Consider the following 25,000-nt stretch of genomic DNA (forward strand, 5'->3'; position numbering starts at 1 on the left):
TACAACGTATTGCTTTAAAAGCAAGCAGCTTTACAGTATTAAATTAAAGTATTAAGTGTCGCTTTCAATTAGAATTACAACTTCAGTTTGTACTGTAAAGCAACTCTCCGGTGTGTTCATGTTTTTACTTGCGTCTGACCTCAACAGATCTGGTCGCGCCTGGCCCCATCCACACTGCTGCGTTTTAGTTTAGAAACAGAGAAATTAAAACGAATACGATCTCCGTCCACACCAGCGTTTTAGCTGCGTAGTAGAATTAATCTCCGTCCACATTAAAACGCTGGATTTAGGAACCACAACTTCATTGATAAAATTACCCCACCATGCGCTGGTTCTTCCCGGCTTAACCCAAAACCGATGCTCCATGTAAGGTCGATACCGCCACTGCACGCGGGAATTGTCACAGATCGCTCGAATAATAGCTTGCCTCCGGCGCATGTAGGCAGTTAAAGCTTTGTAAAATGCAGAATTTACTTGCACTAACGTAACTGGTAGTCCAGGCTGTTGTTGTATGTTTTCTTCCGTTGTATGACACCCAATCAGAGAGCCGACCGTGGGTCTCTGCGTCATCGTTTCTAAAGTCCACCGTTTTGACCAAGGGTGTAATCCATCAGCTGGAAGTTGAAGCCTCGCGGGAGCCGCCATTGTAGCAGAACTTCACCTGCTGTTAGCATTCCATTGACTCCCATTGATTTTGGCGTCACTTTGACAGTGAATAACTTTACATCTGAGGCGTCCAAAGACTTAATTTGTCCATTATTTATTTCTAAATAAACACGACAATGTATAAAAGGCTCCATTACTTTGTATCTTACGTTATGGCCCCGTAGAAAGTGTTTTTGTTAAAAACAGGCTAACGATTGCGTCATAACCACGCGACTTTATGTTTCACAATAGAGACATTACCGTATAGACAGGAGGAGAAAATCGCAGGCAATCGTTTACTGTCTATGAGGCAATTGGGGGGACATAGAGAAATAAAGTCAAGTGAGAAGCTCATAGATAGAGAGTCCATAAAAACAACGGGACAAAATATTTCAACAAGTTGTTTTTAGTGTCAACAAGTTGATATTTCATCAGTTTTGAGCCTGCGCAGTCGCTCAGCCATCAGACAGGAAGTGCAATAATCGGGCTTCAGTCTTCTCCGTTGAAATCAATGGGGTCGCTGTGTCCATTTCTTTTACTGTCTATGGTTTTGACCCGTCTTCACTAAAACGCCCTCCGGAGATTCAAAACGCAAAACGGGGTCGGCAGTGTTTTTAAACTTTTCCGTTTTAGGTCTTCGTTTTTGCCGTTTTAGTCTGGACGGGAGGTGCAAACGTAGCAAAAAACGTCTCCGTTTCTAAACTAAAACGTAGTAGTGTGGATGGGGCCTGAATAGAAGAAATAAACTGAACTGGAGAAGATTTCCACGTCAAAGAAGGCGGAGCCTCAGAGCCACACCCACCTATTACGTAATCGCCACGTACGAATGGTAGTATGAAGGTGTTTACCAGCTAAAGCTATTTTTTCCGGCAGGCTGTTTTGAACTCCAGAAACATACTCCAATTGAATTTGGTTTTGTCCTGATTTGGTTGTAAATGACAGCACACTAGTTTGTTCTTTAATTTTAATTGAATTATATCAGGGGCATTAAAGGGATAGTTCATCCAAAAATACAATTTCTGTCATCATTTACTCACCCTCAAGTTGTTCCAAACCTGTTTGAATTTCTTTCTTCTGCTGAACACAAAACAAGTTATTGTGTAGAATGTCAGTAACCAAAAAGTTTGATGAACCCCATTGAATTCTATAGTATTTTTTTTTCATACTATGGAAGTCAATGGGGTTCATCAACTGTTTGGTTACCCATATTCTTCAAAATATCTTCTTTTATATTCAGCAGAAGAAAGAAATTCATACAGGTTTGGAACAACTTGAGGGTGAGTAAATGATGACAGAAATTGTATTTTTGGGTGAACTATCCCTTTAATGTTGATAAGCATATTTTGACCAGGGGCTGTGAAGGTCCAGAAATCATAACAGTGGTGCATACAGCTACTGTCATATGTGAACACAAGTACTACATTCTTAATCTTCTGAAATCATATGATAGCTTTGTGTTCGGAATGTTATTAACTGAAAAGTCTTGTCATCTCAAATGGAGACATGCACATTGACAAACTTGCGACAATTAGTTATGAAACATGAGAAAGTCAATGGTGTTTAATTTCATTGATGTCAAACATTGCACTTTGCAAACTAAGTTTGAAAATGCACATTTGCAAACGTGATGTGTTTAATAACATATAAGCTGTCATATAATAACACATAAGTCATGTGTCTGGAGCTGCAATTCTACATTGACCTTGAGTTGGTGGTATTAACGTTTATTTATTTATGGTTGGTTTTTGCTATGAGGGGATCCATTGAGAAAATTTTGCATGAATAGGGTTTTTACTTCAGAATATTCAGAATAATCATGAAACTAATCTCAGTGGAGTGACTTCTTTGTGTTTTTCGCAAATCTAATGCCACCGGATCAGTATGTGTCAGGAAATTAAGTGCATGTCTCTCCACTGCATATTAATGTCTGGGGTGTTTGTTTTTAGTTGAATAATTTTCGAGCATGCTATTTATTAGTGTACTCAGCAGTGTGTGTTAACTGACTTCTCTCTCATACCAAATGAAAAAGGGGTCTTCTGGATTTCATTGTGTTTATATTTCCATTCATGCTGCTGTTTATTAGAAGCAGCAGTAACCGCAGGATGATATATTTGCGACCACACACACACACACACACACACACACACACACACACACACACACACACACACACACACACACACACACACACACACACACACACACACACACACACACACACACACACACACACACACACACAGCCTCTTATGTGGCGGCTCAGAGTGAAGTCCGTCATCTTGCGTTTATTGAAGCTGTCCAGAGCGCCTGAACATGTGTGGTCTCCAACCACAGCAGCGAATCTCTTCCATCGCTCTTTCGGTTCTAATTCTGTCATATTTCTCTGTGGTTAGTCTAATTTTATCCCACAACAACAGCTTACCCTTGTGCCGCCTCAGAAACTGCTGTGCTTGGATTCTTTTGGATAGCAAATTTATAACTCTTGCCTTCTTTTTTTTCAGATTTTGGAAGTCATCCGTAACGGCACGAACGTCACAGTGGCAGGAGCTGATCTGTGTGCAGAGTGAAGTCTATCATGACTGTGATGTCATTGCCACACCGCAGGTAATATCTGAAACAGTCGAGCTGTACCTGTCAGACTCAACAAATGCCACTATGCAAATGCATGTGTGAAACTCATTCAGCGTGAATACGATGTCACTAAGAATGAATTAAAAAATATATCAAATTTTCATTTTATTTTTGAATATGTGTTGTATTATATTGACGTTTACGAAGTATATAATTCTATAACTAAAATGAAGGAATAAATATGTATATAAACACCTTTTGCTTGAATTACTATTATTGAATAATTTTTGTTTGTTTGTGTCTTTGTTTGTTTGTTTGTGTGTGTGTGTGTGCACATGTATACTATGTACATTTATATATATGTGTGTGTGTGTCTGTGTATATATATATATATATATATATATATATATATAAATCATAATAAATTCAATTGTTAATTATATGTAAAATATTATATGTATTGGAATTTTTATTTTATTATTATTTAAAATGTGTGTATATATATATATATATATATATATATATATAGGTATATATATATATATATATATATATATATATATATATATATCCACATTTTAAATAATAATAAAATACAAATATTTAAAATACAAATAAAATATATATATATATATATATATATATATATTTATATATATATATATATATGAATTTAGTAGTAATAAAGTATATTTTCAGTAACCATTTATAAATATATTTATATATATTTCAGTAATGAATAATAATAAATACATAAAAAAGTTTACAGACTTTTTATTGACTTTTAAGAGGCAGCATTAATGCAATCCAATAATTGGCATTCATCATTATATTTAAAAAAAATGGTGTTAATATATTTCATTCATATTTTCATATATTTGAAAGTATTGCTTTTTTAAAATAATACTTGAAAATTTCATAATGTTTATCTTTAACTACACATTACCATATTTAGGTTTTTTTTGTCCGCTGCAGATCCTGAGCCATGGGTAACGCAGAAAGTCATAGTGGCGGCCATGGTTATTATGGAGCCGGTCAGCGGCACCTCTCCCGTAAGCACATGTCCCGCTCGCTCCGTCTGTCCAGCAAGCAGACGTACTGTTCCCGCCGAACGCCTTCCGGAAAGCCGGAGCACCGCAACTCTGAGACCAGCACGCGCTCCAGCAGCACTCCCAGCATCCCTCAGTCCCTGGCCGACCACGGCCTGGAGCCCTTCAACGACTCCGACATGCTGCCCGACTTCAGCGGCCCCATTTGGGTGGACCGTGTGGCCATGAATCTCAGACCCGTGTCCTTCCACAACCATCCGGCGCATTCTCCCACGCCGTCCCACACCGGCACTGCTATAGAGGCCTCACAGGACGACGCCAAGCCACCAGAGGACACGACTCTGCACACACGGGACGACTCCCAAGACGGCTCCAGCTTCAAGAAGAAGCGCTCCAAGTCTGCGGACATGTGGAGGGAGGACTCGCTGGAGGTGTCCTTATCCGACATGAGCCAGGAGCACCTGACCAGCACCGAGGAGATCGGAGACACTCCTGAAGACTGTGAAGCCCGTCGCCAGGAGCTGCTGGACTCAAACCGCGCCAATTCCTTAGACGGGCTCTACGGACCGAAGAGTCCCACTTGCAGGCCCACACATGGACGCTATGCCAAATGGCACAAAGGTGGGACTACAGGCAGAGAAGGGGACGAGGATAAAATGATCTCGCTCTGTGAGGACGATGGCGCTGCTTACACCGCTTACACACTGCCCTGCCGCCGCTCTCACTGTCTGTCTGAGGGACCCACCAATCAGCAAGGAGCCATGCAAGGGAGGCGGGCACAAACCATACAGGTGAGTTTTGCTTGGCTAGCCCCGCCCACAGTGAAATCTGATTGGTCCCTGCTTAATGTTACTTGATATTATTCCCCATATACGTTCTGATTGGCTGTAATTGTGATGTATCCAGGGTTATTATTGCAAACTAAATCTTAAACCATATGAAAACATTTGCTTTTGTTTAAGGCAAGACAGCATGTTTTATTTTCACAACTTGTAACTTGATGTACTAAAAAAAAACTATATAGACCTATTTAAAAATGGATAAAAATAACACATAACAAAATTACTTAAACTTCAACTAAAATAAATATAAAAATAGAAATAATTAAAATTTTAAAATAAAAAATACAATTATAGTTTTGTAATTTTTTAGGTTTTTATGTATAATTATTAAACTTATAAATACCATTATATTTTCATAATTAGTATTTTTTTATGTAAAATGTATGGGTACTTTTATTTTATCTATATAAATATAAATTCCATTATATGTGTATACATTATATCATTATTTGTTTTTTATATTCTATCTAAAATACATATGCGTAATATAAATACCATTATATTTTTGTCACTTTACACAAACATTTGATTGTAATAATTATAAGATATATAATATAATAATTATGTAAGCAATATTGTCCTGTTCAGTCTAGTTTACTAAGTGGAAAGAAACATTCAAAAATAGAAAACTGAAAAATGTTTCAGATGTTAGTAAAGTGAAGTGTAGCTAAGTACATTTGAAACAGTTTCTTCCTTGTAGTTAAATTATAACTAGCTTCTCCAAAACTAATGTAAAGCTGGGTTCTGTTAATCAATTGGCATCTCTAAGTGACTACTATTTGTTGCTATTTTCTATGTGATCACATGAGCTCCACTGTTTGTTCTCCTATTGGTCGCCACCACATCATGTTATACATTTACATAAAGTTGAACTCTGCACAACTTTAAGGATACTTATGTTGTTTGAAATGGGCAAATCTCATTGAAAATGAATGGCTTTGTTCGAATGATTTGGGTCATTCACTTTCAGTTAATGTGAGTGTAATGTTGTGGGTGTACAGTAGGCAATGTCACTCTTGCTATGAATGTTCGCTGCGGTTAATCCCTCAGAATCCATCAGAATCTCCTCATGTAGAGAGATTGTACATATGAATGACTCATTTGTGTGTGAGTTCACACAAACCCCACTATTGTTTCACATCGTGCAGTGTTATGATTTCACTTGAAGCTCATAGATAAAGTATGTTTATAAAAAACAAACAATTATTTTAAAAAAATATATGTTTTATATTTTTATAAATAAAATATATAAAAAAACAAAAACTTATACAAATATAATGTGATTTATATGTTACATTTTTATAGATGTAAAAAAACTAATAATTATAAAAAAAATATATAGCGGTATTTATATTTATTTTTTGTATAGATAAAATAAAATTAAAACTATAAAGATGATAATATTTTGAATATTTATCGATAAAATATAACCCCCCCCCCCCCCCCCCAAATAATTAAAACATTTATTAATACGTTTATTTTATATATATTTTAAACATAACAAAATCCATAAAATGTTACTAATTTAATTGTATTTATATTTTATAAATTTATAGATCAAATAAAAAAAAAATGCCATTACACTACCATGGTTATTTGGACATCATTTTCAAGAACATGTACTGTTTTTTTTATTTGTTTTGTTTTTTGCAGTACCTTGTAAATACCATGATATATATTAAAGTACCATGGTATTAACATCACTTTACCATAGTACCACCAGAATACATTCCTATAGACGCTCTAACTGTCATTTACTGTGATGTGTGTTGACAGTCGTAGTGCATTGTGGGTAGTGGACTGTCACAGTGTCCATATGGTGGTGGTTGTTTTTTCCTGATGATCCAGATTCTGGAGTCAGACTTCTGTGAGAACAGCTCGCTTCTTTTGTCATACTAATGAGCTGGAATTGACAAAGGAATATGATTGAGAGAATGAGAAGGAAAGGTAGAGAGAGTTGAGGTCTAGATTTATTTTTTGACTATATTTCTTGCATATATACAGTATCCGTGTACATACTGTACATACATACATACATAGTTAAGCTTTTCAGTTACATGTAGGCATTGGCTACAGCAAAAAAGAAAAAAGATAAAACCAGATAATCCCCGTAACTCTCCCTCCCTGTGAGGCACCATCGGTGAAGATGAATGACATGCCGGGCCGCACAGTCATGTGACTCCCGCTAGATGCCGGGTTTGGTGGCTAATATCCCATCCTTCCCCAGCAGCAGTACAAAGTGGTATTGTACAGTAAACTTTACAGCACTATAAGTTGCCAAGCACAGTTCAGACAGTGCTGTGGACATCTCTAACATGTTCACTTCAGCATGTCCAGCGCTTCTGATGACACAACGTGCTCCGGCCAACAGGATTCCTCCTATTCCTTCAATAGGAGGAATGAAGATGTGTTGGAGAAAAGCCACGTTTATCAGAGTCTTTATCTTTCAGTCTGTCATTTGAGGGTTCCTGAAAACACATGTGTCTCACAGTGACCTTCTTCTTCCCGTGTGTATCAGGATGTCACGGCTGGAGACGGCAGTGATTATGAGGACAGTGGTATCGACGGGCTGACGGGGGACAGCGAGGCATCTCAGCATCAGGCTCGCCGCTATAAGACCATGTCTGCGTCGTTCTCCGTCTACTCCACGTCAGCAGGGGGCGTCTTCACCGGGAGTGACAGCGGGAGCAGCAGCGGGGCTGGAGCGGGACCCTCCGATGGCACACAGGTGGACAATATGATTTATTACTGCTGTTTCTTCAGTTCTTCTTTTACACTAATGTTCCATCCAAGCATCAGTTAAAACTAGGGGTGTAACAATATATAGTTTCACAATATATCGCAATACAAAAATGCAACAATATGTATCGTGGATGGTGACAATATGTATTGTATATAGTTCACCAGGAATAAAAATGAAAAAATGAAGGTGTGAGAAAAAACCTTAATATACATTAAACTACTATATATAATGTTGAATATAATGTATAATAATGCAATGGGGGAATATTTGTGGGTCCTGATAATGGCAAATGTCGGATGTTACCAGTAAAAAGTGGCCTTCGTTATTTTAAATATATCTAGTCAGTGTCAGAGTGCATATTCGTCTAAAATAATTCTGTATTTTCAGCTTCAGAATCATGAATATTTATATTCTGGTGTCACTACTGTCCTGTACTTTGGGTTTCCAGCACCAAGTCCAAATCTATTAATTTACGCCCACAATGTAATATCAAATTTTGCATTTTAATGTACAGTACAATTTTTGTTAACCTTTTATCATATGTCTTGATGTATCGCAATGAGGGCTGGGCGATACGGAGCAAAAAATATATCTCGATATATTTTGCTATACCTCGATATACAATATATATCTCGATATCTTTACAGGAAAAATAACCCAACAAAAACTAATGCAAAAACAAATATGCCAAATACCACAGTCTTTTTTTTTATTGGAGTGCAAAGAGGTAGGCAGTTCATGTAGTCCAAAGTGCTTCTGCGACATTTAAAAAAAAAAATCCCTGTATTCAAAAATAATAATTGTATACAAATTAATTGCTGTATACAAAACTAATTGCCACCTGTCCCGTTTTACCGGGATTGTCATCCTTTTTAATAACATGTGCCGGGAAATGTATCGTTTTCGAAAGGCTGTGTGAATGTTCAAACCATGTTTCAAACCGTGTAGCGTGCGCACGGCAGATAGGGAGAGAGCACCGTGTAGCGCGCGCACGCCAGAGAGGGACAGAGAGCGAGAGACCTTGCGTGTGTTTGCTAGTGTGCGTGTGTGCCTCAAGAAGTGCATGTAAGACAGCATTTAAGACGATCTTTTTAGACGAGTTCTGTAGCCTCCGGGCTAGTTGCGGGCGCCGCCATGTTGAATGAGACAACACGCGAGGGGAGGGGGAACAAAAGCAAGGAGGCGGGGGCGAGCACAGCGCAAAGAAGACAAAGCGGCGAAATCAGAATTAAATATAAACAATATATCGATATATACGATATGTCAAAATCCATATCGTGTTTAAAAAATATATATTTTAAATATCGAGATATCGCCCACCCCTAATCGCAATAAAACGTATCATGAGTTCAGTATCGTGATATTTATCGAATTTTGACACCCTTAGTAAAAACACATTAACATCAGATAGTTGCAAAGTCAGTGCATGCAGCTGGCCATGAATAAACATTCTAGCAAATAAGTATTGTATATAAATAAAAACGCGCGAAAGGGGCGTTTGCAAAATATGCTGTGATATTTTGTTAATTCCACTAGGTGCCACTAGTGTTGAAGAAACTACATACTTCCCTTTAAATAAATATTTATTTGTTTAAAACGTTTCAGAGGTGTCTAACGCTAATATATTTTATTGCAATATAATGAAGAGTTGTGACGTGATATTCACCATGGCCAGTAGGCAAATACAGTGCTTAGCATAAGTGAACACACCCATGCTAAAGTTGACTAAAAAGAAGAAGAAAAAAATAATCTTTTGGAAATTGATCTTAATGCCTTAATTAGAAAGATTAGGAGAGTTCTTCCTTAAAATACAGCTTGCGTAAGTCAGGACACCCCTATGTTAAATTCCCATAGAGTCAGGCAGATTTATATTTTTAAAGGCCAGTTATCTCATGGATCCCGGATAATATGCATCCTGATAAAGTTCCCTTGGCCTTTGGAATTTAAATATCCCACATCATCACATTCCCTTCACCACACCTAGAGATTGGCATGGGGAACTTTCCATAAGATCATCTCTCAATGCAAATCAAACAGCTATTAGCCTAACTGAAATAACGCCATGCTGTAGGTATGATGTACATTCCACAAAAAAAAGTGCAGAAAATAAAAAAGTCTGTCTGGCCTGTTTGGTGCCTCTGAAACATCTTTGCGTTTATTAATTTATATATCATTTAAAATATGTGTCTCTGATCAGGGAGTCTATGAGAACTTCCGTCAGGAGCTGGAGCAGAACGTGAGCCCGGCGGAGGTTCCTGAGGAGAGGAGCTCAGCGTTCAGTGACGAGCAGAGCAGTGTGACTCTGAGCTCCGCTTACCACACCGACCCGCTGCTGAACGTGGCCGCCGTACAGGGAACGGTGCGCAAAGCTGGACGCCTCGCCGTCAAAAACTTCCTGGTGCATAAAAAGAACAAGAAGGTGGAGCTAGCCCCTCGCCGCAAGTGGAAGAGCTACTGGGTGTCCCTCAAAGGTGTGTGTGTGTGTGTGTGCGTGTGTGTGTGTGTGTGTGTGTGTGTGTGTGTGTGTGTGTGTGTTTGTGTGTGTGTTTCTGAAAGATGTGAGCGATTACCTGACACCACAAACAGGTTTTATAACTTCCCGTGAAAGCGTTTGAAAGAGAAGGGGACAATTATGTTTTGTTGTGTTATATGGGAAGGTCCAGAAAAAGATCTGCAGAATTAAAACGCCTATCATTCACTAGTCACCACTGACACACGTTTATTACATATTCTGGCTAATTTGATGTTTTCAGCTACTAATAGGAGTAAAAACGTATAATACTGTGAAATATTTTTACAATTTAAAATGAAAAATTGAATATATCAGAATTTTCAGCATCATTACTCCAGCCTTTAGTGTCTCATGATCCTTCAGAAATGATTCTAATATGCTGATTTGCTGCATATAATATATATATTTTTAAGGCCGTGATGAATTAAATTGAAGTTGCAATAGTGTTTTTGTTCCCTATTGTGATGTATATTCGAGGTATAAACGTATAAACAGCTTCTTGAACAAGATTAAATATAGGGCAGGACTTGATTTTGTCAATGGGAATTGATTGGATGGTTTGATGGTTGTGGTTTGCTATTGGTCAATCTCATGTTTGTGTCAGGTTGTCCCGCCCTCACGCCAGTAAACACATCATCAGAGAAGAGAGAGATGTCACTGCAAGAATTTTGATTAAAGATTACGAGGAGGGCATATGAATTACAAAAATAAGGGATAAATCATTTATAATAAATAAATACTGCAATATTGCATAAAAACAAGAATTTTCCATTTTGATTTCACGGTTACTTTAACTGGTTTTAAGTTAATTTCCTTCCCCCCAAAAAAAAAAATCTTACTGACCTCAACTGGATCCTGAATTATGTAATTGATACACACAAAGTATAGACATGTTAGACAGCTCTGTAGCTTTGCCAGCAGTGTGAAAACAGAACAATATCAAAGCTAAAACAATCCAATTAGTTTGTGTACATTATATTGGATTTTATTGAAGAAAGCAGCGCTGCATTTCTTATTTTGGCCACTGGAGAGCAGAGTTCAATCAATAAAGCCGTAAAACTCCAATCTATTGGATATCCTGCTACCGTTCCCCTGGAAACAGTCTGTTCTGTTAATTGAACTCACATTAACTCCTTTATGATACTTGAGTGATTGTTTTAATTTGTCCTCCCAGGATGCACTCTGTTTTTCTACGAGACAGACGGGCGATCGGGCATCGATCACAACAGCATCCCCAAACATGCCGTGTGGGCCGAGAACAGCATCGTCCAGGCCGTCCCGGAACACCCCAAAAAAGATTTCGTCTTCTGCCTGAGTAACTCGCTCGGAGACTCCTTTCTTTTTCAGGTAACTGTGGAAAACCCTTTTCAGACACTGATACTGAACTGAGAGATTCATATTTGACTCACTATTATGTTCAAAATGGAATAGTAACATACTTACTGCATACTACACCATATACTACTTTTTTCACTAATCTAGGTGCCTGATAAAACTGATATTGTGTATTATGTTTTATTGTTGTTTACTCTTTCGATGTTGACTTGGATACAAGTATCTGCTAAATGCACAAATCTAAATGTCATTTTTTACATTGTGCATTGTCAAAATAAACAGTAGTATGCTACTTTGTTGTCAAGGCCCAACAAATCTTCTGGCACATTTAATTATTAATCATAAAATGCTTTATTTTGCATTTTATTCTGAAACAGAAAGTCAAAACTCTCAGCTATTAGCTAATAGCTACTTATAACTTTATCATTCTTGAGTGCATTGCATTGTGGAATGTCATGGTTTACCAGGTGGAATACCAGCTATTCCTTAAATACAGAGCATTTACATACATACCACACGAAATAGTGAGAGCAGTATGTTAATATGCTATTTAACCTTTGACCTGTAGACCTGCAGTCAGACAGAGCTTGAGAACTGGATCACGGCCATGCACTCAGCCTGTGCCGCGGCCTTCGCCCGCCAGCATCACCGCGAAGACACAGTGCGTCTACTGCGCGCGGAGATACGAAAGCTGGAGCAGAAGATCGACATGGATGAGAAGATGAAGAAGATGGGAGATATGCAGCTCTCTGCTGTCACCGACTCCAAGAAGAGGAAGACCATTCTGGAGCAGGTTATTGATTGGTTATTTACAATGTTTGGGTCCAAATTACATAAAATATACAACACGTTCAGAGTCAGATCATCCACTGAAAGTGAAATATGGCACCAAGCAGCAAAATCACTGCCAATCAGAACATATTTGATGTTGAGGTCCACTCAGTAGTTTTTACCTCATTAATATATATATATATATATATATAAATATATATATGAATTTGTGGGCACAGCGTGATTAAAATGTGAACAAATGACAGACAAAAAGTCTTGACGTTCAAAAGTGTTGTTGCTTTCATCTGGTTATGACAAAACGTGTTAGTTTTACATAGCTGTCGAAAAGTCTGTTCTGTTTCGTTTCCCGTAATTATTGCATCAATATCATAAACCCATTACGACACTAACATCTCAGAGTCCGCTCACTGTTGCGCTGTTTTATCTGCAGATTTTCATCACTGTAATTTGGATGCTGTCAGGTCACAATGTTAACAGAACAATAATTCCATGCGCAAAGCTCAAGTTCTCCTCATTGAATGTTTACGCAAAAAAACAGAGATCAGAATGGCCCGCTGCCCATCAGGAGGAGGGTTAGCGGGTGCCTGTGCATTTGTATTTGTGCGGGTATTTAATTTTGGCAGCGGCGTCGGGTTGTGCATTGTGCCCTTGTGAATGGCTGCAGGGTTGAGTTCCTGCGGAGTCCCAGACCTCGCTGCCAGTGGAATGTGTGGCGCTGTTGTTTCCTACTTTGTAAGTTGCCTGGACCACTGCCCCCTCCGCCTGTCTTCAAAAAAACATTCATCCCAGAGTAGCTGGGAGGAGACGGCGTGGGGTATAAACCCACTCCACTGCCCTTGAAACACCATTTCATTAGACGACTAGATCAAACCAGACCAAACACAAGGCATGGAAACTTCTAGATATCTAGAAATGGTCCTTTAGGCTAAATGTAATGTTTTGATCTTGTTTTTTGGACATCTTTGAGAGAATAAAATGATCATTTTGACAACTCTCACATGCCTACATTTCTAACCAATAACTTTTTCTCTCTTTCCCTCACAGATTTTCCTGTGGGAGCAGAATTTAGAGCAGTTCCACATGGATCTGTTTCGGTTTCGCTGTTACCTGTCCAGCCTGCAGGGCGGTGAGCTTCCCAACCCCAAACGTCTGCTGGCCTTCGCCTCCCGACCCACCAAACTGGCCATGGGCCGATTGGGCATCTTTTCGGTCTCCTCCTTCCATGCGCTGGTGATTATCCCTTAATTTATTCCACAATTGATTTTGATTTTTTGCATGATTGTTTATATATATATATATATATATAGTTAATTTTATAATAAATGTGTATATATTTTTTTAATGTTTATACCATAATGCATACACACACACAAACACGCATACATATATATATATATATATAAATAATTTTTTATTATATTGTAAATTAAAATATAATAGAACAATTATTTTTAATATTTAGTGAAAAGTGCATTTTAATGTAAGTTGAGCAAAAGAAAAAAAAGATATGGCATCGCGCATCGCGCTGTGCGTAGGGCACCAAGTGCTGAGGGGGCACCAAAAATAGCCTAATGAAAAATCAATCATCATATCATAGTCATAATAATTATAATGCCGATATTATTTCAGTATAGAAATATTATTAGGCACTTTTTAGGGATGTATATAACAAAACAGGCGGAACAAGAGTATTTAATTGCTCTAGAAAGTAACGATGGTGCCCCCGCCGCCCCTCCGCCCAAACACACTCAAGTTCCCAAGTTCAGTGGTCCATTGGATTGCGCGTTAAAAAGTTAAAGTTAAACTGGCAAAAATAAACTTTTTTTTCTCGGGGTGGGTGGGGGGCTGGGGGCACTAAGCTTAGGAAATTATGCTTAGGGCACCAAAATGGCTAGCAGCGGTACTGGCTACCATTGTTGTGAGAATATAGTAAAACACAATATTGACAAATAGTTTTATAGATTTCAGTCTTTCTCCTACTAGCGACATACTTCGGCTCATATGTTTTTACATGTTTGGGGCCAGATTTACTTAACAGATTTCCTAAATTAGCTTGAGACCGCAATCTCATAAAAGTGCCGATGCGAGGAAAGTTCTGCGCGTGATCTACTGACGACGCAACACAGATCCAGCCGGATCATTTCCATAATGACCAACACAATCTATCAAGAGCAGCGCAAATTAGCGTTTGCTTTAAGACATGCTATTTTGGGTGCCATATAATGGCGCTAATACCAGTAAATTAACCAGCGCAAACCTTAGTAAATCACCTTGCATGATTTATTTAAATACTCTCCTCCCATAAATTTGAAAGGGAAACACCTACAAATGCAAAAATAACCCCGTCCGGGCCTTTTCAGCGCTAATTTTTCACTCCGTGCCTTTAGTAAATCCTGAGAGTAGCTTTTTTAACGGCAAAAGAGGGTTTGCGCTGGTGCAAGCTGTTTGTAAATCTGTCCCATAGTATCTAACGTATTTCAAGAAGTTGCATTGCTTAGAAACCAACATCACAAGCATTTGTATTGCTCTATTTTTACCCAGAATGTATGTATTAACCTGGTTCGCTCTCACCCGTCAGTGTTGGTGTACGTGGGTAATGGATTTTGGCATAAAAAGAAACAGTAGTTGAAAGGTTGGTCGGTGTATTTGCAGTTGGATGTGGGCCACGACTCCGGCTAATCAATACCATCCATCCTCAGATTCGCCTCCAGCTCTGGCCTTCTTTGTTGGAGCTGGAGGATGCTGGGATACAGGGAGATTTTATTTTTTTCCTTGCATCTTGGATGAATTTTTTGGGTGGAGGGGGTGGGGATGTTCTTCAGTATTCACATTTTGAGAGGATGGAGAGAGAGGATAAGTGTTGAGTCCAAATGAAGTGCTGTTGGCCCTTGTGCTGTTTTTCTCGAATAATAGCTTGGTTCAGAGCAGTTGAGAGGGTTTTTGATGCAGCCGGAGTGCTTTTCTCCATCAGGAGACCCAGAAATGCCACAGCGCGTTCAACACAACGAGCGTGTATAATTTTTGAATGACACTTAAAAGAACTCGCCTAACACTTCACTAACCTTTAAAATTCACCCGGACCCCAGTGACCACAGGAAGCGAGGCATTTTTGTGTGTTCGCCGCTTATTGTTGAATGAATATTTGTGTTAATTTATTTCTAAATGTGACATCCCACTAGCAGACTCGGTTTTCGTCGGGAAAGTCTCATCTGCCAACTGTTTTTGCTGAAAAATCTCACCGAAAATAAGAGCAACAACAATTATAATAGACTGAATGCAATTTATAGGAAAATTTTACTCTAAAAATTGTGTAATGGTTATTTTTCTTTTCAAGACTGTTTGCATTCATTAAATGGACACTGTTGTGCTGCTGCTTTCTTGTTTTATCAGTCATTTTAATGCAGGAGAGCTCCAGAAAACGCATTGATGCAGTCCCGAAAGTATAACGATCAACGTGCGCTTTGTGTTTGCTGAGGGTAAAGTCTCAAACAGATTCGAGCAGGGCTGTTTCCCAAAAGTATCGTAAGCCTAAGTAGATCAATTTAGCTCACGCTGCTTTTGAGAAATGCAGCCCAGGACAGTTTTCCTGCTAATAATTGTATTTTTGAATGTGGTAGCTATTATAGTCATTAGCTGGTGCAAGCTTGTAAACCATCTTAAACCGGCAACAAACCAGCTACCAGTTGGTCATAGCAGTTTTAGGTGGTCAAACTGAATTTTGGAACATTGTGACCAGCTTTCACCTCTAATGACTAGTTTAGACCAGATCTAAACCAATTTAGACCAGCAAATTACCAGTTTAAACCAACTCATAACCAGATTAGACCAGTTATTGGCCTGTTTAGACTAGCTGATGACTAACTTGCTCTGCTAATGACTAGATTAGACCAGATCTAAACCAATTTAGACCAGCAAATTACCAGTTTAAACCAACTCATAACCAGATTAGACCAGCTAACGTCCTGTTTAGACTAGCTGATGACTAACTTGCTCCGCTAATGACTGGTTTACACCAGCTAATGACCAGTATAGAACAAGTCATGATCCTGACCATTGACCAGTTTAGTCTAGCTAGCAACCCTTTTGCTCTGGTGATAACTAGTTTAGACCAGCTAATGACCAGTTTAGATTGGCTAATCACCAGTTTGACTGCTAATGGCTAGTTAAGACCAGATAATGAATGTTTTAGACTAGCAAATGACCAGTTTAACCAACTCATAACCAGATTAGACCAGCTAATGGCCTGTTTAGACTAGCTGATGACTAACTTGCTCCGCTAAGGACTGGTTTAGACCAGCTAATGACCAGTTTAGACCAGCTAATGACCCGATTAGACCAGCAAATTACCCATTTAGACCAGCTAATGATCCGTTTAGACCAGCTCATGACCAGTTTAGACAACTTATTCCTGAACCACTTTTGTAATGAAGCTTATGAACATCAGTGTGACTGAATCATTGAGAACGAGAGTTTTTCAGCAGTTGTGTTCATATCTCAGACTCCTGCTAGGAGCAGTCTAGTCAGTTTGATCGCTGGGACAGAGTATGAATGTTGTTCCTGTACCTCATGCAGATGTTTTGTGTCTGAATGAATGAAACCTTTATTGCCCCGAGGGGAATTTGTTTTGCACTCAAGGGAGCCACATTGAACATTAGCACAGATAACAGTAACTAACAATAAAACATTTAAAAATAAAAACCACACCAAACATCCAACAACATTGAAGGCATTGGGGATACAGAAAACAGAAACAACAACAACGCAGCAATGGTGGTGACATGCAATCATCAGTCCAATAGCTAAGATGAATCAATAAATAATAGCTGGTTTGCAGTCACATGATTGTGATGATGCGTGAAATTCAGATGGAGGGCAGGAGGTGAAGAGCGGAATGGACGAGATGGAGGGAAGTCCGTACTGTACTACTTTAGACACTATTACAAGAGAAAGATATCAACAAAAAATCGAAACATTTTGGACGTGATCCTTACGTTATGAAGATGAGCAATTTTTCAACTGAATTGAAAGATTTGGCTGCAAAACATAGGCATTTTGACTTTGTTATAGTGCTTCCTAAATATAGCAAATCACTTCCTGCCCTCCATCTGCATTTCGCGCCATGGCAACGCAGTGACGTGACTTTATATGCAAACAAGCTATTAAACAATAATCAATAGTGCATATTATAAAATGTCTATGTGCCTGTGTCTGACCTGTTCGGTAACTGAATGCTCCTCGGCACAAATTATGTAATGGCATATTTGGTTTTTGTTAGGGGCAATCAAAATATATGTCCAGAGGGGAGGGGTGAAAACTCTGAGCAAAGTGGGTGGGATGGATCATCCAGTATCCTCAGAGCCATACTGAGGGTATACTGATCTGTGAGGTTGGAGATGCTTTTAACATCGGATCCAGTAATTTTCCTGCCCATTTTAGTCACCTTGACCAGCATGTTCCTGTTCTGGACAGAAAGACCCCATCCTGTGCTTTAGACAGCACTGGATAGCGAAAGTCACCACACTCTGAAGGAAAGTTAAATAAAACAATGTCAGAGTTGTTGTGTCTGCATTAACAACTGTAGGTGTCTGTAGGTGGCGGCTCGCACTGAGAGCGGCGTGAGGCGAAGGACACAGGCGATGTCCCGCTCAACCAGCAAACGCAAGAGTCGCTTCTCCTCACTGTGGGGTCTGGACACCCACTCCAAGAGAAAGAGTAAAGGTCATCCTAGCATTAACCAGGTAGACTACACACTCACACATACGTAGCGCTTTCTTCCTGAATGCATGAACTTGCATGTTCACAGATTATACGGCCCTTCTTAAAAACTAAAATGTACATTAATTTACATGCTGGTCCAGACATTCTACAGACAGGTTGGGCTGGTTAACCAACTAATCTTTCACGTTAAGACAAACCAGCATCCCACGCACAGAACATGCATCAAAGAGCCTGTTTACACCTGGTCACTTCATGCGTTTTTACTGATCAGATAGCTTATCTTACTTGTTAAAACTCTACACTTGGCCACATAAATGTGTGTCTCCACAAAATTCAGTTCACGTCAATAAAAGCAACAGATATGAACTGCATTATATCATCAGCTAATTTCAAGAGAGTGGTATCGGCACTGGTAAGTTAATTTAGTCTCACAATTTAGACCAGCTAATGACCAATTTTAGACAAGCTAATGATCACTTTAGACTAGTTATTGACCATTTTAGAACAGCTACTGACCCATTAAGACCAGCTCAAGACCAATTAAGACCAGCTCATGACCAGTTTAGACCAGCTAGTGACTGGTTTAGGCCAGCTAGTGACTGGTTTAAATGAGCTCAAGACCAAACTAGAATAACTCATGACCCATTTAGACAAGTTTAGAACAGCTAATGACCCATTTAGACCAGCTGGTGACTAGTTTAGACCACCTCATGATCAGATTAGACCAACTCATGACCAATTTATACCAGTTTAGAAAAGCTCATGACCCATTTAGACCAGCTTGTGACCAGTTTAAACCAGCTAGTGACTCGTTTAGACCAGCTCACGACCAGCTCATGCCCAGATCATGACCAGTTTAGACCAGCTAGTGAATGGTTTATATCAGCTCATGACCAGTTTAGACCAGCTCATGACCCATTTATACCAATTTGGACCAGCTAAAGACCCATTTAGACCATATAACGCTGGTCTAAATTTGTCAGTTTCATTTGAGGCAGTTTGCGAAGTCTGCTGCCTGATGAGGTTTTCAGCTCATCTGCAGCGATGCGTGTTGCAGTAGACCTGTCTTATCTGCCTATAAAACATTCTCACACATTTATTTTTTACCATTTTGTTGGTATTTACATATGTGGTTTCAACAACCAGTTGCATTTACACTTGTCCAGTTTCGTCTGGAATGCGTCTCAAACTACATCCTGAAGTGGTTTGAGCAACCAGATTTAAATCTGCCTCGAAAGCATTTTGGAAGGCATTTACACCTGGGGCCAGTTGCATAAACATAGCCATTATGTTAAGACAGTGTCAGTTATGTTAGTATGACCCACTAACAGTTAGTCACGGAGTAATCAGTATTACTTTTTGGTATCAGATTTGGCCAATCTACATTTTTATGTAACTGATTTAAAAAAGTTAAGAACGGTCTTAAAGAAAAAAAAATTTATGTCTAACTTGGAAGACTAGTTTTAGCGGTTTATGCATCCGGCCCCTGTGGTCTTTTCACGATTTGATAGCTGTCCGATCAGAGAAAATGCATGAAGTGACCAGGTGTAAACAGGCTCATAAACGCAACATATGATGGTCAGCAGCTACACCACTCTTTTTAACAAGGAGATAAAATGCATGCCACATTTTGTTGGTTTATCAGGTTACATGCTCCTCCTTGTTGATATATTAGTGGCTGTTTTTAGTTTGGTGAATCTCTGTGCTGAATGTTAGATGTTTTTAAACAGGTTTTTGCAGAAGGAGATGATCCAGTTAAATGTCCTCTAGAAGGCATGTTTGAGGGTTCTGCTAGTGAGACAACGGTAAGAAACTTGCATCCTCCCTCTCTATACTACACTATCTATAAAAGTGGCGAAAACACAATACTACATAAGCCCACTACACCAAATCAGAAGTGCCCTGTTTAGAGAGATGCGCTCTGGGATGGATCTCTGGAGTGTGGGCGTATATTCATCCCTGGCGTTGGTGGAGATGTAGGCTTTCGTTCAGCCTGGCAATGAGGAACGGTAGATAGTTGTGCTATAATCCACTGACCTGGGCTGCAGATTAAAGTGCTGATGTTCTGATTCTCTTACTCAAACATATGCAGAGAAAGAGAACTGGTAAACTGGTAGTTCAGATGAAAATGCATTGTGATATGTTTAACGGCTATTTTCGGAATATATACACAAGTTTTGGGTTGTTGAGATTTTTTAAAGTTTTTAAAAAAAGTATCTTCTGCTCACCAAGGCGGCATTTATTTGATCAAAAATACTGTAAAAACATTAATATTGTGAAATATGATTACAGTTTCAAATGACTGTTTTCCTGTATTCCTGTGATGGTAAAGCTGAATTTTCAGCATCATTACTTCAGTCTTCCAGTGTCACGTGATCCTTCAGAAATCAGTCTAATATGTTGATTTGATGCTCAAGAAATATTCTTATTATCAATGTTGAAAACAGCTTAATATGTTTTCAAACCATTGTACATTTTTTTCAGGATTTTTTTTGTAATATTAAAAGGTCAAGCATTTATTTGAATCTTTTATAGCATAATCATACATTTCTTTACTGTAACTTTTGATCAATTTATTGCATCCTTGAAAAAGATGTTAAAATCATGTTTGATATTGCTTCCAGTTCAATGATCACACTGGAATTTGAATATCAAGTTAAATGCATTGCATTGGGGAAAATGCAAAATGCTCTGTATATTTTGGCAAGTGTATACATTTGTGTAAATGTATTTTATGCATAGAAAACATGTGAATACTTTGCACAAAATAAATACTGCAGAAATAATATAGTAGTAGCTATAAACTATTTGCACACATTGCACCTAATATACACGATGAGTTATTAGACATAATGAGAGGAGGAAGATCATCAATTCACATGATAAATAGCATCTCGTTCACAGCTGTGGCTTTCATTTATCACACTACAGAAAGACACCAAGACCCCAGTGAAAGGTCTGCCAAGACCCAGCACGGATCATGACATCTGGTCCAGAGACCACCTCACTCCATCATGGGTGTTGCTGCCAAACGACCAGCCTGTGTTAGCCATCATCCAGCCCGGAGAGTCGGCCCTCGACATGCTGGACACTATCTGCAAGGTGCCGCCAGGAAACATTCTTCCTTCTCTTTTCATGCCAGATTTTTACATTCAGAGAGTCGCTTCAGTCTTCGGGGAATTGAATATCGCTTTGAAGGTCACTGGTGTAGTAAACTCAGATATTCCTCAAAGCGTCCCTCGGAGGGTTTTTAAAGACTCGAGAACATGTGCACGACGCTAAAAGCATTTTATTCGCTCTCCTCTTGCTATAGAGCAGCATGAAAACAGGCTGTATCCTGTCTTGATATGAGCATTTGGACATTTTTAGCGTGTGATTCCTGTCCATCTGGCCCACTAAGAAGAAGATACAGCCCAGTCACATGCCATCCATTAAATGTGTGTCTCCTTTCATCTCTCTGTCTCTCTCCAGGCTCACCAACTGGACGCCACTAAACACTACGTGCGGCTTAAGTTCCTCATTGAGAACCAAGTGCAGTTCTACATCCCCAAACCGGAGGAGGATATTTATGATCTGGTAGGTTTGGAGTTAAACTCGCTCTCGTACCCGCTGGTTAGATGCTCTTTCATTACATTCATCCTGCTGGGACATCACGCCTCATCCAAACACGCTTTTTCTTCCACTCTCCTTCTCGGTCTAATAGCAAAACCTGTCTTTTATCTGTGGAACACAAAAGGAGATGTTTTGCTGATCCCATTTCCCATCACCTCTCCTTTTTGACCTAAAAAAATGACTATGTCTGCTATGGAATTACTTTATGCTTTTAAAGCTTCATCCTTCTGCACTGCATTCATCATCCTTTAGCTTCTGTTCAGCGTCTTCATTTATTATGTTTTGAGTGTCCAGGTCAGATGCAATCGATCAAACAGGAACAGAAAGTTCTTTGCCTCAGAAATGTGATCTGTATTCTGTCACTCGCGGCCTTTCAAACCCTCCCTTGTGTGATGTTTATGCTCTTCGAATGTGGGATATTAAAGTTCTGTTCGGTGGGATATTAATATGCTCTTCTTTACAGCTGTATAAGGAAATCGAGCTGTGCTGTAAGATCCGGAAGGTGATCCAGTTTGATCGGGATGAATCCTGCATGATCGGCTACGGTGAGAGCCAGAAATGTGTTATTATTTTCATGAAATCATGTCTGTTATACAACCAACCTATTTATACTGGGGATTTTAAAATGGTAACTGGAAATGACGGGTGTCTTCAGACTTTCATGTTTATTAAAATGTTTACTTGTAATGAAGTGAACAGTAGTTTTGAACAACCTATCCACTCGCATGAGCAGCTTAATAAACACTGTTTTATCTTGCGCCTCGTGCTGGACGACTAATGAGATCACATGATCATCCAAATCCTATTAGTTTAATCTCAGTAACCTGCATGTTTTAGACAGTTTAGTTCACAGAATATACTAAATATAATTTCTGAAACCTTTTATGTGATTTTACATCCACACAAAGTAGCAGTGTTACAGGTATTTTAGTATTATTTTATTCTATTATAGTATTCATTAATATTTTGAATTTGCTTTATTTTTTCTATTTTCAATTTTCATTTAAATTTTAGTTTAAAGTTTTAGTAATTTTGTTATGTGCTTTTGACATTTTTACTAGTTTTAGTTTTAATTTATTCTTTAGTAATAGTAGTACTTCAACTTCAACTCGTTTAGTTACCAGTGCAAATTTGGACTTTTTTTAAGCTGATTATGTTCTTTTATTTTATTTTTTTATTTGTTTTATTTTTTAATTATTATTATTATTTTTAATAGTTTTAGTTTAGTGCAGTAACTAGCTGATTTACTATATTTTGATCGATATCGTAGACATCGGTGTTTATATTTGAACTTTAAACTTTTATCCAAAGTACCTCTTTGATAATTTGAACTATTGTATCACAGAAATAATGATACTATGATAATTAATAATTATAATTAATTAATAATAATTTCGTGTTCCATGGTAGAACCGAGAATTCAAATAGCTTTGAAATGATATGATGAAGAGTAAATGATGTGAATGGGTGAACAGACGTTTTAAATGTGACCTTCTAACCGAAAGGTTGCAGGTTCAAATGCTTCGAGGGCTGATTCTTGCTTGTACTTGATTATGACGTCTATCATTCCTCTCTCACAGGGTTTTCTATCTCTGTGGTGGAGGAGGACAGCGTGCAGCAGCTCTACATTACTGACGTGAGAGCTGGAGGATTAGCGTTCGCCAAAGGTTCATTAGCTTGTTTCACCTCCTAATTACGTTCTCTTTCTCTTTTCACCCCTGTCTCTTGGTTTGTTCTTTTCTTTTTCTTTCACACACACACACACACACACACACACACACACACACACACACACACACACACACACACACACACACACACACACACACACACACACACACACACACACACACACACACACACCATCTCTCTCTGTCTGTTCAGCTACTTCTTAGGAATCAAGCTGTACGTAATTACTGTGATATCTGTGCTGTGCTCCTGGTGTTATGTAACATGTTGTCAGCTCTGTGGGGTTTCTGAGAGCCAAAGATTGCAGATTTATCCTCAGCCCTTCTAAACTCTCAATAATGACAAAAGATAGAAGCAATCAGAGAGACGATTAAAGTCGGATTCACTGATGTGCCAAACTTGTAGCTCACCTGCGTAAAGAATTCAATGCATTAGAAGGAAACATATCATGCAAAACTGGCTTTTCTATGCTCAGTTTTAATTTGTAGATTTTATGGAGCATTTACAACAGAAACTTTAAAGGTACAGCAGCAAAAATGTAATTTAGTTCTAAAATCAATGTTTTGAGTGCTCTACATAAAGAAAAAACATTCACATTTACAATGTTAAATGAATTATAGGTATAAAATACCTACGTACCCGCATCACTAATATTATAAGTTGACTTAAGGGGAAATATATAGAATATGGCCCCTTTAAATGTTCATCAAAGCAGGCTCATGGACATCCAGACACTGTCAACATGCTGAATAAGAGTCTGGTCTCTCTGAGTGATGTCTGGGTGATCAGTGTGGCAGGATCAGGTTCGACTGGCTTATTGCTGACATTTCACATCGCCAGAGAACTGGGTCAAACCCGCAAGCTGAAGGGAAGAGGAGAGGCAAATGGAAAGCTAGAGACAGTCTCTTTTTTATTGCATCTATTTATTTTGATGCTGGTCTTCACATCAGTGAGGACAGGGCTTGTTATATTACTTGTGTGACATATTTCAAAGTTAAACAGCATATTTAAGTAGAAGAAATGTTGATTTGATATGTTAGCGATTGATTGAATTGTAAAAAGCTGGTGTTCCATATAATGGAGTTGTTGTCATTATAGTACTTATTTTATTTCACTTTATTGCACATTTTGTATTAATTATTTTATTATTTTTATTTTATTTTATTTTATTTAAGCTTTATGTCAATTAATGAAAACGTTTTTAATAGCTTTAGATTTGGTTTTAGTTAACAATAACAACACTGAGTCAGATGACTGTATTTTTGCAGTTTTTGTATTTAATTTTATTTTTAATGGATCCAGAAGGAGAAACATTGAGCAATAAGAAAAAAAAATATTTTGAATAACATGCATTTATGATTCGTGCGTGATAAGATAACATTGTGTCTTAAGAAATGAATGGCATAAATGTTTGATGTCATTGTGTCTTTAGGACTAAAACTGTTTAAGTTTTTGCTTCACGGTTCTGTATGTCCTTGGTTAAACATCTTTA

At 38.4% G+C, this 25,000-nt stretch overlaps 1 protein-coding gene across 4 annotated transcripts in view; it reads left to right on the top strand.

The window, feature by feature from the left end:
- The window catches only part of tiam1b (TIAM Rac1 associated GEF 1b), a 94,885-nt gene that overhangs the window by 40,941 nt on the left and 28,944 nt on the right, over positions 1 to 25,000 (top strand). For 3 of the 4 annotated variants that reach the window (XM_077206974.1, XM_077206977.1, XM_077206975.1), the window contains exons 2-14: positions 3,147 to 3,249; positions 4,192 to 5,056; positions 7,626 to 7,835; positions 10,048 to 10,321; positions 11,537 to 11,709; positions 12,266 to 12,490; positions 13,534 to 13,719; positions 18,081 to 18,227; positions 19,938 to 20,012; positions 21,139 to 21,309; positions 21,679 to 21,783; positions 22,283 to 22,364; positions 23,400 to 23,486. In XM_077206974.1, coding sequence (XP_077063089.1) covers positions 4,202 to 5,056; positions 7,626 to 7,835; positions 10,048 to 10,321; positions 11,537 to 11,709; positions 12,266 to 12,490; positions 13,534 to 13,719; positions 18,081 to 18,227; positions 19,938 to 20,012; positions 21,139 to 21,309; positions 21,679 to 21,783; positions 22,283 to 22,364; positions 23,400 to 23,486 — 2,590 coding nt within the window. In that variant the 5' untranslated portion in view covers positions 3,147 to 3,249; positions 4,192 to 4,201. Of the gene's footprint in view, positions 1 to 3,146; positions 3,250 to 4,191; positions 5,057 to 7,625; positions 7,836 to 10,047; positions 10,322 to 11,536; positions 11,710 to 12,265; positions 12,491 to 13,533; positions 13,720 to 18,070; positions 18,228 to 19,937; positions 20,013 to 21,138; positions 21,310 to 21,678; positions 21,784 to 22,282; positions 22,365 to 23,399; positions 23,487 to 25,000 lie in introns of those variants that run through there. The other variant, XM_077206976.1, reaches the window with a different exon arrangement.

The sequence above is a fragment of the Siphateles boraxobius genome, unplaced genomic scaffold (genome assembly GCF_051911475.1).
Source record: "Siphateles boraxobius isolate OS27281-9 unplaced genomic scaffold, OSU_SipBor_1 6, whole genome shotgun sequence".
Lineage (NCBI taxonomy): Eukaryota > Metazoa > Chordata > Actinopteri > Cypriniformes > Leuciscidae > Siphateles > Siphateles boraxobius.